The sequence below is a fragment of the Moschus berezovskii genome, chromosome 18 (genome assembly GCF_049115385.1).
Source record: "Moschus berezovskii isolate FMDL1 chromosome 18, NW_MosBer_1.0, whole genome shotgun sequence".
Classification (NCBI taxonomy): domain Eukaryota; kingdom Metazoa; phylum Chordata; class Mammalia; order Artiodactyla; family Moschidae; genus Moschus; species Moschus berezovskii.
Window position 1 is genome coordinate 43,443,301 of NC_142477.1, and position 12,898 is coordinate 43,456,198.

The 12,898-nt window shown below is 38.2% G+C and overlaps 1 protein-coding gene across 1 annotated transcript in view; it reads left to right on the forward strand.

Moving 5' to 3' along the window:
* Positions 1 to 503: 503 nt before the first annotated feature.
* The window catches only part of C7 (complement C7), a 61,744-nt gene continuing 49,349 nt past the window's right edge, over positions 504 to 12,898 (forward strand). Inside the window, exons 1-4 of the mRNA XM_088827667.1 lie at positions 504 to 695; positions 7,813 to 7,868; positions 9,420 to 9,495; positions 12,435 to 12,576. Of these exons, the coding sequence (XP_088683793.1) occupies positions 690 to 695; positions 7,813 to 7,868; positions 9,420 to 9,495; positions 12,435 to 12,576 (280 nt within the window). The 5' untranslated portion in view covers positions 504 to 689. The remainder of the gene's footprint in view (positions 696 to 7,812; positions 7,869 to 9,419; positions 9,496 to 12,434; positions 12,577 to 12,898) is intronic.

The following is a 12,898-nucleotide window of genomic DNA, read 5'->3' on the forward strand; positions in this document are numbered from 1 at the left end:
GCCACCTCATGCGACGAGTTGACTCGGAGTAATTAGTGATGCCTTTCAATATGTTTGCAAAACACAATGCTCTTTTTGATCATTCTTCACATGAAGAAATGTATATTATATTGTGTTGGGCCACACACACACACACACGATTCCATTCCAGAATTTCCATTTCCATTTTGAGCGACAGAATGGCGTTTAAGTTTTTTCTTCCACAGTGTCTAATCTCAAAGTCTGTTGTATAACCCCCTTTTAAAGAATCATGAAAACATCTGCTTTGTGTGATAAATTAAAACAGGAAGGACGCTTATTCCTCGCCTTACACAGAGTCTCCTTTGGTTGAAAACCACTTAAACATTGAAGTGAATATTTTCTGCTTTTGTTGATTTACAGATGTTTCCTCAGAACTACGCTTCCAAACAGTCCCAACTGACTGTAGCTAAGGCCTGTGCAAATTGATAAGATGCATCTGGTTTCAAGACACAGACTAAGTACAGGGTAGGTTCTCAGTGTCCCCAGCCCGATTGGGGTCGGAGCAAAGTCTCGGAACTGCTTGCTCTATATATGGATGCCAAGTGAATCCCCAGTAGGGAGAGACAGGCGGGGAGTACGCTGCTGGCCTCTTCCCACTGTTGAAAATTCACTGGGCACTTAAGGAGGACATTTTCCTTCTCTCTGCTGCCCTGAATGTTTTCCCAAACATGAAGGTAAGATAATAACTTCATTACTTTTGTGAACAGAGCTAACTCTAAAGGGAGTAAGGTTTCACTTAAGTAACAAATAAATTAAAAGAAAAGACATGGGAAAATAGAAAAGAGAAAGTTCTGAGGGTGACTTTTAAGAAATCCTTAAATAAATATATTTAACAATTCAGCTGAAGTGAATTTCTTTTTCTTTTCTTGTAGTTTATTTTATTGGTTTAGAGGTCTGGGAATCAGAGATTGGAAGCTGTGTTTATGAAAGTCCCAAGAAAACCATTAAGAAATACAATAACACAACTGTTATTTCTTAGGGAAAAATTACCTCCAATGTATTTTGTTTGTTTGATTTGGAGTCATGCAATGAATCCCTGTGATTTGACTTATCTAACAGCTTTATAGAAGAGTGAATTTGGAAACTTGGAACTTTAGAATTTGGAATCTGGATGAAAGGATCAGGATTGTAAGAGCATAAGATACAGATAAATGGGATGAAGCTAAAGAGTTACCAAAAACACATATTGGCCTAATGCAAAAAGGCCGAATGTTAAGAAAAAAAATTTAGGACCAAAGATAGATGTAACTATCATAAACTGTATTTCTGGGATGTAAACATAAGTTGAACCTGCTACTGCAATTTTATTATTGCTAAGTTTTATATTTAAACTTTTAAAATTTACATTAGAATGCTGGAGCAGTAATTTCTCAGCCCTGTCAGCTGCTAGATTGCTTTTGCTGTCACTATGCTAGCTAACTACAATACTGAATCTGTGCTCACTTTCCAGGGGGATGGAGGAGGACTGAAACATGAGTCTTGAGTATTTTATGTGTGAAATTGCATTTAATTAAGTCATTGAAAATGAAACACAAATCACAAAGTTAATTTGTCTAATGTTATAATGCTAGAATGCCAAGTAACCATACAAAGTTAGAATTATGATATAATCTAATCTCCGTCTGTTTTGTTTTTTTATTTAAAATTTAGAACATTTGGTAACTTAGAATAGGATGCCTTTCCTAGAGTCATCAAGCTAGTATACTTTCTCCTAATATTTGTATTAACTATCAATCAATTTCCTTATTTATTTTATGATGAGACATCTTAATAATTGTTTTGTATTTAAAGATGGGTTCATAGTCATTGATTATTATGATTTTTTCTACCAGGGTAATATATTTATTTTTATCTTTCAGTTGGTTGATAAAATATCAACAAATTAATGATTTTTTTGTGGGCTGCATTAAGAGTTCTCACCTATATTTGAGAGTAGAGACTCATATTTTTACAGTAAATCTGAAGGGTATGCTTTTGTGATACACGATGGTTTCCAAGTCTGGCCTTTAAGAAGGACTATTCTTTTGTCTCTTCCCCCATTCATGCGAACTGAATTCAGAGAGGTGGTCCCAGAATTCCACTGGTACTCTTTGTATCCCTTGGATAAGATAGGTTCTGAAGTGTTTCAGGACTTTAGAGCAAAAAGGGTTTCACTCTGATCTAACTGTGGTCTAGAACTTCACTCTCTCGTCCCCGGACTGAGATTAACCTGGGGTTTGTAAACCTGAAGCATGATTCTCATGGGGCTGGGATGTGGTCAAGCACAATGATGTCTCAGATGATGGTCTCTCCTCCCTCACCACACCCAGAGCTGACCTGACATTATCACCCATCTTCTACCAGTTATACTGTGATGGTCTTTGTGTCTTTTGAAAATGTCCCTTTCCAGATTATAGCACTACCATCTTGGTAATTAAATTCAAAAAGAAAATAGTATCTATTATTTCTCCACTCAGAGATAGCCATTGTTAACATTTTAATCTATTTCTTTTCAGACTTTAAAATGAATATGTATAAGATATATTTTATGTCATTTTTATCAATCTAGATCTGAATCTTTTTACTCATTATATCATAAGCATGTTCTCATGTCATTGATCAAGCTATAACATGCTTCGAATGGCTACTCAGTACTCAATCATATTATTATGGCATTGTGAATTCATTGCTAGTGTTACAAATTGATGTTCATTTCTAATAAAGATGCAAGATTTATTTTAAAATCTACCTCCTTCTTCATCTGTACGGTGCCCTATGTTCTAAATTTACTGATCAAGATATTAATTAGGATATGTTAAGAAATTAGATTGGATTTTTCCATAGTTTTTTCCTCTGCAATTTGGACATTCGGAACTCAGTGTATGCTACAGAAATTAGTGTTTTATTTTTACCCTAGATGGGCTCATGGTTCAACAGACGAATGTAAAAGGCCAGATGTGGAGAAATTAGAAACATAGAGACAGTGGTTGTAGCTGGAAAATGTTAGAGGAAGGAGGCAGAGCTAATGCTTATTCAGTCATAAAGAAGAAGAGAAGAGAATTCTGGGAAATGTGGCCCCCGCTTAGCTACATTACACACTGCCAAGATACCATATCTTTTTTTTTTCTTAAATTTAATTTATTTATTTATGGCTGTGCTGGGTCTTCGTTGCTGTGTGAGGGCTTTTTCTAGTTGTGTTGCACTGGCCTAACTGCCTGTTAGCATGTGGGATCTTCCCAGCAGGGATCAAACTCATATCCCCTGCATTGGCAGGCAGATTCTCAACCACTGGACCACCAGGGAAGTCCTGTGTCTTTTCAACTAGGGAATTCTTTTATAGAGTTAGCTCAGATGTATGTCTATTTTTGTCGTTAATTTGTTTATTAATTTGTAATTGTTTTGTCAAGTCCATTTGATGAGATACTCTCTCTGAAGGCAAGGAATGATAACTGCTTCATTTTCAGGTACCCAGCTAGCCAATTTTCAAGAAGAGATTCAGCTTGTATAACTCATGAACTAGTGATAAGCAGATCTTCATGGGTTATCATATGTATATGAGGAAATGAGTTTCCCTGGTGGTTCAGTTGGTAAAGAATCTGCCTTCAATGTGGGAGACCTGGGTTTCATCCCTGGGCTGGGAAGATCCCCTGGAGGAGGGCATGGCAACCCACTCTAGTATTCTTGCCTGGAGAATCCCCATGGACAGAGGAGCATGGCAGGCTGCAGACCATGGGGTCACAAAGAGTCGGACATGCCAGAGCACATAGCACATGTGGAAAATAGTGGCAAAATTAGTTCTGGTGAAAGTGAATACTCTAAAACTTCATTGACATTAAAAAAGTATGTGGTAGAATGTTAAGATGGATTTTTTTTCATGATGCGTGTTTTGGCTGAAAGTCAAAGGCCAAAAATAAAAGGTGCTCAGTAGCCTCACATTTTAAAGTGAAATATTGCACATTCAATGCAATGTTACCAAAAAATAGCCCTAAATTTGCTTGGTGACCCTTTGGCCATCTCCATCCTCAAGAGTAGGCAAGTTTGTGTCCATTGGAGGATGGAGGCGTGCGTACATACTACTTGCATTTGACAAAATCTAAAAGAACAGACTGGTTGACTGCCCTGCGTTTAGCAAAGTCAACATCAGTATCAGTTACATCCTGACAGGACAAGAAGATATGCAGGTATCCCATGGATCGGATGTGGAGTTTTGGAGAAGGGCTTGGCTTGGGTTGTCAGGGACTCCCTGAGAGACACTTGCAGGATGAAGCAACCCCAATAGGTAGCACCAGTAAGCAGACAATGGTGAGAGCCAAGAGAGATATACAAAGGGATGAATCATTTGTGGCAGAGGACAGTGGCTGTAGGTGTCCAAAGGAGTGATATTCAAAGAGTGACGAAAACACTGTGAGGGACAGACAACTGGCTTTCAAACATCCAGCACAGTCTGATTTACCATCACCAGACTCCAGCTGCATCGATCCAGCAAGAGTTTTTTTGCTCTTGCCCTCTTACTCCTGCTGCTCTGATTCTGAAGAAGACAGAGGCATCCTGGGGAGGTGGGGAAGGGAAGTAGGAGAATAAAAGGGAGGAATTTTGAAGTGGACACCACCCCTCCCACAGGAACTGGGGAATAGGAGAGAAATTTAAAATTGGATGATAAATTGAAATTTTACTATTTGATTGTTTCAGAATTTTTATTTTCTGAAAATGTGATGATATTAAAGACTGAAAGTGTTAGTTACTTGGTTGTGTCTGACTCTTTGCTACCCCACCAAGCTCCTTTGTCCATGGAATTCTCCAGGCAAGAATGCTGGAGTGTGTAGCCATTCCCTTCTCCAGAGGACCTTCCTGACTCAGGGATCAAACCCGGTCTACTGCATTGCAGGCAGATTCTTTGCTGTCTGAACCACCAGGGAAGCCCCTATTAGGGACTGAGAGTGACTAATAAAGTTGTGAGATAGACTTGCCCAAGGGCAGGAAAAATGAGTTGACACAGCACAAGTAAAGATGTAGTGTTGAAAAAGAAAAAGGTATAGTTTAAAATTAAGAACAAAAAAACCTTTTAAAGTTGTTGCTTTACATTATGTGCTTCACATATTTGTTGAAAAATCAGAAAAGTATCTATAGCCTCTCCCACCGTTGTTAATATTTCTGGGGTGCTCAGGGCTATATTACTTCTCAGCCCTTATGGTTATGCTAATCAGAATATAAGCTAAAAGGTTTGTAGAACTATAAAAGGCAGAAGTAGGCAACCAGGATTTTATAACTGAAAGGAAGATACCTAATAAGCAGATGAGTGATTTAAGCAGGTGAGTGGAAGGGTTTGGAACTACTGAGAGAAAAGAGGTTTGGAGAGGTCAAGAGAAGAAAAAGAATACTGGCCTGTTAAAATGTGGGGTGATATGGTTTCAGGACTTATATCCCAGGATATGGACCTCCCCAGTGGCTCAAGGGTAAAGAATCTGCCTGCAGTGCAGGAGACTTGGGTTTGATTCTTGGGTTGGGAAGATTCCCTGGAGGAGGGCATGGCAACCCACTCCAGTATTATTGCCTGAAGAATTCCATGGACAGAGGAGCCTGGGCTGAGTACAGTCCATTGAGTCGCAAAGAGTTGGACACATCAGAAGCAACTGAGCACAGCACAGCACATATTAGGTTTTGAACTGAATACATTTAATATTCTTAGAGTCTCTAGTACAAATTTGAATTGTATTCCCTTACACTTTCAGTTGTCGAAGTAGGAAAATACATAAAAGTAAAAATGAGATAATGAAAGTCACCTATAATTTCACAACCAGAAGTAAACTATTTTCCTTTATTATGTTTCTTTCTAGATTTGTTTTTAAGACACATCTGATTTTTCAAATGAAATATAATTACATTTTGCATACAATTTTGTAGCGTGTCAGATGCTCAGTATTTAGGCTGCCCTAGCATCTGGTCCCATCACTTCATGGGAAATAGATGGAAAAACAGTGGAAACAGTGTCAGACTTTATTTTTTTGGGCTCCAAAATCACTGCAGATGCTGATTGCAGCCATGAAATTAAAAGACGCTTGCTCCTTGGAAGGAAAGTTATGACCAACCTTGATAGTATATTAAAAAGCAGAGACATTACTTTGCCAACCAAGGTCCGTCTAGTCAAGACAATGGTTTTTCCCGTGGTCATGTATGGATGTGAGAGTTGGACTGTGAAGAAAGCTGATCGCCGAAGAATCGATGTTTTTGAACTGTGGTGTTGGAGAAGACTCTTGAGAGTCCCTTATACTGCAAGGAGATCCAACCAGTCCATTCTAAAGGAGATCAATCCTGGATGTTCATTGGAGGGACTGATGCTAAAGCTGAAACTGCAATACTTTGGCCACCTCATGCGACGAAAAGACTCTGATGCTGGGAAAGGTTGGGGACAGGAGGAGAAGGGGACGACGGAGAATGAGATGGCTGGATGGCATCACCGACTCTGTGGACATGAGTTTAAGTGAACTCCGGGAGTTGGTGATGGACAGGGAGGCCTGGCGTGCTGTGATTCATGGGGTCGCGGAGAGTCGGACATGACTGAGCGACTGAACTGAACTGAACTGATCACATAAAGATGATTATAAAAAGCTTCTGTCGTGTTTGGGTGCCACCTATAGAACTAGGGATTGTGATGAGTATCTTGGTTCCTCTGGCCAGCGATGTACCTCTACTTTTGATTTTTCCATTTAGTAAACTGGTTCCTTTTTACCTCCTCAACCCTTGGAACTGCTCTTTCTAGGCTTTCTCTACTCCAGCATTCTCATGGTACCAAAGTTAGAGAAGTGTTGGTCCTTTAATGAACCGGAACCTGGTGGTCCGGAGTCGACCAATAAGAAGGTAAAGGAGAGAGAAAGAGGCTGATATTCCTTGGTTTAGCAGAAAGCCAATAAAGCCCCTGCACAGGGCTTGCTCTGTTCACGAAGGCCTCAGGCGCCCTCTCGATGGGGTGAAGGCACAGACCACCTTCTCCAGAGGGTCTTTGAAGCCCGGGCAGGAAAATGAATACAGAGAGCCTCTGCGCTCCAAGAATTAGCCTGAAAAAGAGAGAGAGGGAGAGAGAGAAAGCAAGACACGGGGACCAAAGCTCTGATGGAGCAAAGGCGTTTTATTCAACACTGTGTAGGTATTTATACTGTTTTACAAGATAGCTACTTTCAGCAGAGTAAAATCAAAACTTACAAGTTATCAAGGAAACATGAGGTCATCCAAATGAAAGAGAGAGAGAGTTGTGAATAGTCACTTTTACCATATAGTTCATAAAAAGGAAGAGGGTACTTATCACCGTATAGAAAAACTAACGAAGGAAATGCCTGGATTCCTCAGCCCCCGGGAGAGGCTTGCCTCTCCTCTTAGTTCCTGAATATTCAGGAATTAATAAGGAACAGAGAATTCCTGACAGATCCAAAACAGCACCCAGGAGGCCTCCTGTTAGATGTTTCCTGACAGAGAAGAGTGTGGATTAAGGAATAAAAGATGATGGGACCCTGGAAAAATGTTTGTGAATATTTAACTTTTAGGGAGTTTTTTCAGTTTATTTGTCTATGATATCATCTAGTGCCTCGTAGTCTTTACAGAAATGAACAGTGGGAAGTGAGCTTAAGGTAACTGTATTAAACTTTTAATTAAAATTAAAAATTGTAAGATGAGCAGAATCATTGACCTTCTCCATTTTTCTTTCACTCTTTTTATTCCCAACTCACAAATCTTGATTTGTACAAATGTATTCACTTTTGACTCATTAAAGCAATGCAAGCTCAAATATTGCTTTATTGTTTTTTTTTTTTTCCCTCCTAGGCAATAACTTTATTCTTCTTGGTGGGATTTATAGGAGAGTTTCAAGTTTTTTCAAGGTGAGAATTTTTTTGGATTGTGTGTGGAAATCATTAACAGTTATTTCTTTTATTTTGAGGAAACTATGGTCTGATTTTTACACTGCAGTGTGAGCACGTTTTCCCCTCACACGCTTTGTTTCTTTCCACATTTTCAGAAAAGACAATGATAGAATAAGCATGTTTTATTCTTATTCTTAACTTTATTTTATTCCCTGTGAGGAAGAAACCTGAAGATTAAAAACACCTCAAGATTTTCCACGTTGCAAGCATTGTGAAAGAGTCAGCTCACCATTTTCCACGTGTATTTTATCTGAGTGGAATTATTTGAGCTCAGCTTGCCCCTGTTGTACTTGGGTGTGTGCTTGAGAAAGTGGTCTCAGTAAACAGGGGGAGCGTGTAGAACTAAGTTCTCATCCATTTAGCCTTTGCCAGATTTTGGTTTCCTACCTCTCATGTCATTTTACAGCTTATTGTCTCTCAGTTAAATTTCTGTATAACTCTTCATCATCCAGAATAACTTAAAGGCCATAACATCTTCCTTCCGTATGTTCTTACTTATACCCCTCCTCTGGACACTCTCTTATCTGTATTTCCACAACACATCATAATGTACACAATTCTGTTAGTAAATTTATCTAATTAGCTATATTGTATTCTGATCATGGGGCTTCCCTGGTGGCTCTGTGGTAAAGAATCCATCTGTCAAGGCAGAAGACCCGGGTTCGATCCCTGAGTTGGGGAGATTCCCTGGAGAAGGAAATGGCAACCCACTCGAGTATTCCTGATTGAGAAATCCCATGGACAGAGAAGCCTAGCAGGCTGTAGTCCATGAAGTCGCAAAGAGTGGGACATGACTTAGCGACAGAGAATGTGCTGGTCACAGTCACATTGTGATCATATTATTGTGTTATAATTATTTGTTTATATATCTATTTCTTCTTCCTTTCCTCTATCAATGGTCAGTATCCTATCTCATTTTAAAACATTATTTATTTATTTTGTTTTTGTCTGCTCTGGGTCTCCGTTGATGCACACAGGCTTTCTCTAGTGGAGCAGGAGCTACTCTTTGTTGGCATGTTTAGGCTTCTCATTTTGGTGGCTTCTCTTGTTTCAGAGCACAGGCTCTAGGCGCTCGGGCTTCAGTAGTTGCAACACTTGGGCTCAGTCAGCTGTGGCTTGTGGGCTCAGTAGTTTCCTCTTGCAGGCTTATTTGCTCAGAGGCAAATGGAATCTTCCTGGACCAGTGGTGGAAGCTGCTTCCCCTGCATGGGCAGGTGGGTTCTTATCCACTGTACCATCAGGGATGTCCTATCCTATCTCTTTTATGTCTATAGCTCTAGGGTCTAAATAGTGCCTGGAACATTCTAGATATCTTATAAATGATATTTAATAAATCTCTGAAAAAGTGAGCCCTTCCTATGTATATTTTTAATGTATTTTGAGGTGCTTTTGGTGAAGCAAAAGTTGCTTCACAATTTTTGACTGCTTTTGACTATTCTTGACTATCGTCTGTGTCTTCTCTCTTACCTTTCTGTCGACTTTGTAATGGACAATTCACCACGGTGACAGTGCCTCCTCGCCAGTCAACTGCCAGTGGGGTTCCTACGCTCCTTGGTCAGAATGCAATGGTTGCACCAAGACTCAGGTAGGACCATGTGAAAACTCTGTATTTTTTATTCATATGCCAAAATAGCTTAGGCATGAGCAAAATGACATTAACTTCTGAATGTTACTTTTTATGGTTTTTAAAAATGTGATTAGTAATTCTGAAGGGGAAAAGTATGATTTATTTAATAATTAATTTGTAGTAAAATTTTTTTGCATTCTCATTTTTCTTGTAGGACTTTTCTAAGTCTTACCTTTGAGCCTAGAAAGATACATGGAAGAGAAGCTAAAAGCTACTCACTTATTCTTTCATTATTAGAGAAATAGAATAGCTTGAAATGAAGTCAGTAAATAATTCGAATTTTCATATTTCCTGGATTCAGCTTTTCATTTGAAACAAACACTAAGAGTAGCAAAATCGTTCCTTCATTTTACCTAACAAATAGTGAATGACCAGGGAAAGTCAAACATTTCTCAATGTTTTAAAGCTTAATACAAAAGTAATATAAATAAAAAACCCAACTTGACTTGGTGCTTATAGAGCACCCCTAAAATGTCTACTTTTCCCTTATTATAAATTATTCATTGGAGAGAACATAGAAAAGTATAAAGAAAATGCTACTCATAATTCTACCATTTAGAAGAAATCAATATAGTAGCATTTTAGTATTTATTCTTTCTGCGTGCTAACGATTTTTAAAAAGGATCATTTGTTCATGATTTTGTATTCTACTACTTTAACTTAATATTATGCTATCAGCATGCATTTTAACAGCTGTATTATATTCCATTATATGAATATAGCAGTCTTCTTTCTCCATTTTCTTATTGTTTGAGATTTAGTTTACTTACATATTTTATAATTATGAATGAAACTTTTATGAACATTTTTGTATATAGATATGTCTTTTTTCTGATAATCATCTTAAGATAATTTAAAAAATATAATGCTGTTTCAAAAGTTCTTAACATTTGAATGGCTAAATTCTTTTTTATTGAGATACAGTGACATATAACATTAATTTCAGGTATACAACATGATTTGATATTCGTAAAGCATTTTTTATTTATTTATTTACTGGAAATGATTTTTAATCATAATTAAATACACTGATTCAGTCATAATTCAGATCAGGCTTCCAGTCTTCCCCCAAGCTTCCTGGGGCTCAGCTGCCCAGAGCGCCTCCCGGGGTACAGTTCCAACCCGGGCCAGGCCCAGCAGTACCAAGGGCACCAAGGGCTGCTGTCGTAAAGCATTTTAAAAGTGGTTCAGTTTAGATTAAAATGTGTGTTTAAAAATCATTTAGAACCATATTATAGAAGATAATTTATGTTTGGAAACATCATCATTATCACAATTTTCAAGCATTTATTTAGTATCTACATGAGGGGTATTTACAAAATAAATTACACAAGTGTAGAATTTGGCTTCTGGCAAATACAATAGATGACAACTCTGATTACAGGCAAACAGGTACATGAATAATAAGACAAAATTCAAACAAACACCAACCTCAGAAAACACTTTTAGAAATTAAAAACAAGTTAAGAAAGAACATTAAATAGAGGTAGATAGAAGGTACTTCTCATATGAGTAATTTTTCTGAGGGAAGGTCATCATGCTCAGATTATGAAAACAGAATTTTCATCCAGAAGGAGACAAGTGAAAATGAAAATGAGGTAACGAGATCAGAATTTGACAGGCGAGAATGAGATGCCGAGAGTAGGCAGCCGTCAAGGTCATGCCGGTGTCTGCGGTGAAGGAAAACATTACTTATACACCGACACAGTCTGCGCTCTGGAACTTCAGAAAAGCACACATGTCTAAGCCACGTATAAGAGATGTCTTCAACTAAATTCAGAAACTGAAAGCTTAACTGAGAAACTGTACTGAACTCCATTCCTCACTCATTCCTCCATGACTTCTCCTCTTAGACGCAATGAAATTCGCCAGAACCAGGCCCAGGCTGATGCAAACCTGCGCAAAGTTCAAATTACATGTCGTCTCAATTTAGGATGAATGAATAGATGCAACCTTGGTTTATATATATATATATATATAGTCTCCCCTGTTGGTCTTTGCTCAAGGTTTAAGCTTTCTGGAATCTTAGATTTTGCCCATTTTTATTAATGGGTAAGATTAATAAATGAATAAGAAGCTTAAAAGATGCACCTTTGATTGCCTTTGGAGAGGAAAAGGATTTTGTAGATCTTTCTTTTTGTTTAAACACTAGATACATGTCTTCATATTGAGTAAATGAAGTTTAGGATGAATTAGTTTTCACATTTGGCTTAGTGATTTCCCCTAATTTTTTTTACCCCCACCCCCAGCATCTGCATTTGATATATTTCTAATTTCACAGATCAGTGATTTTGGATTTCCAGTGAAGTTTCATTGTAGATGTACCTTACTCTGTGGACCACTTAGGCTTCTGTTTTGTAAATGTGACTTTCATGGTAGCCTGTAGCTATCTCTCTCTGGACTGCTTTGCCTTCCTGAAGAAGGTTTAAGGTTCGGCTCAAATCAATTTCCACCACTTTTCTGAAGGTTTCCCTAACTTCACTTCATCTAACTCCCCTTTCCAGTACCCTTACTTTTCCTCCAGCAAAATTCGCTTCACCTTTTCTAGTTAACCCTTGGTACATTGCTTTGGCGAAAAATGAATGATTCTGTATTGTGATCTATTTGCTTATAGTTCTATCCAAAATTCTTTCTTAAAGATTCACTGTTTTTTTTTTTTTTCACTCAACCCTAAGCATAAATATAAACTGGGAGTGCTCTAGAAATAATAACCCAAGTGTCACCAGACTCAAAGACAAGTGGGTTTCTGGATTCATTGACTTTGGACGTTTTACTTCTGTAGTACATCAGAGAAATTTTATGAATGTCATTTCTCCAAATGTATTAATTTATCTCAGATTTTATTTCTCAGATAAAGGAACCTGGAGATACTGGAAATCTGTGTGTTTTGTATTTAGACTCGCAGGCGGTCAATTGCTGTTTATGGACAGTATGGTGGCCATTCCTGTGTGGGAAGTGCTTTTGAAACACAATCATGTAAACCTACTCGAGGATGTCCAACAGAAGAGGGATGTGGAGAACGTTTCAGGTGTTTCTCAGGTATTTGCTTCTCATAGGCTCAGCATGCAGAGGGTAAATTCAAATGCTATTTGTTTAACTTGCTCAGTATATACTTGTTAAGTTGTACTGCATTTATATTAGCCTATGCCAGTTTTCCCTCAAATCAGTTGGATTTTTATTGGCATATTATTTGCATACTCAACTATCATTCTTTCAAGTGCATGGGTGGCAACCGGTAATAAAGATGGGGATCCTCTTTGAAAAGAAACATGGCTATTGACAGACCCAAACAGTTCTTGACATTGCATTTTTGGTTAAGATATAGAAGGAGACTGGAATAAAGACTGAAATCAGCCAAAAA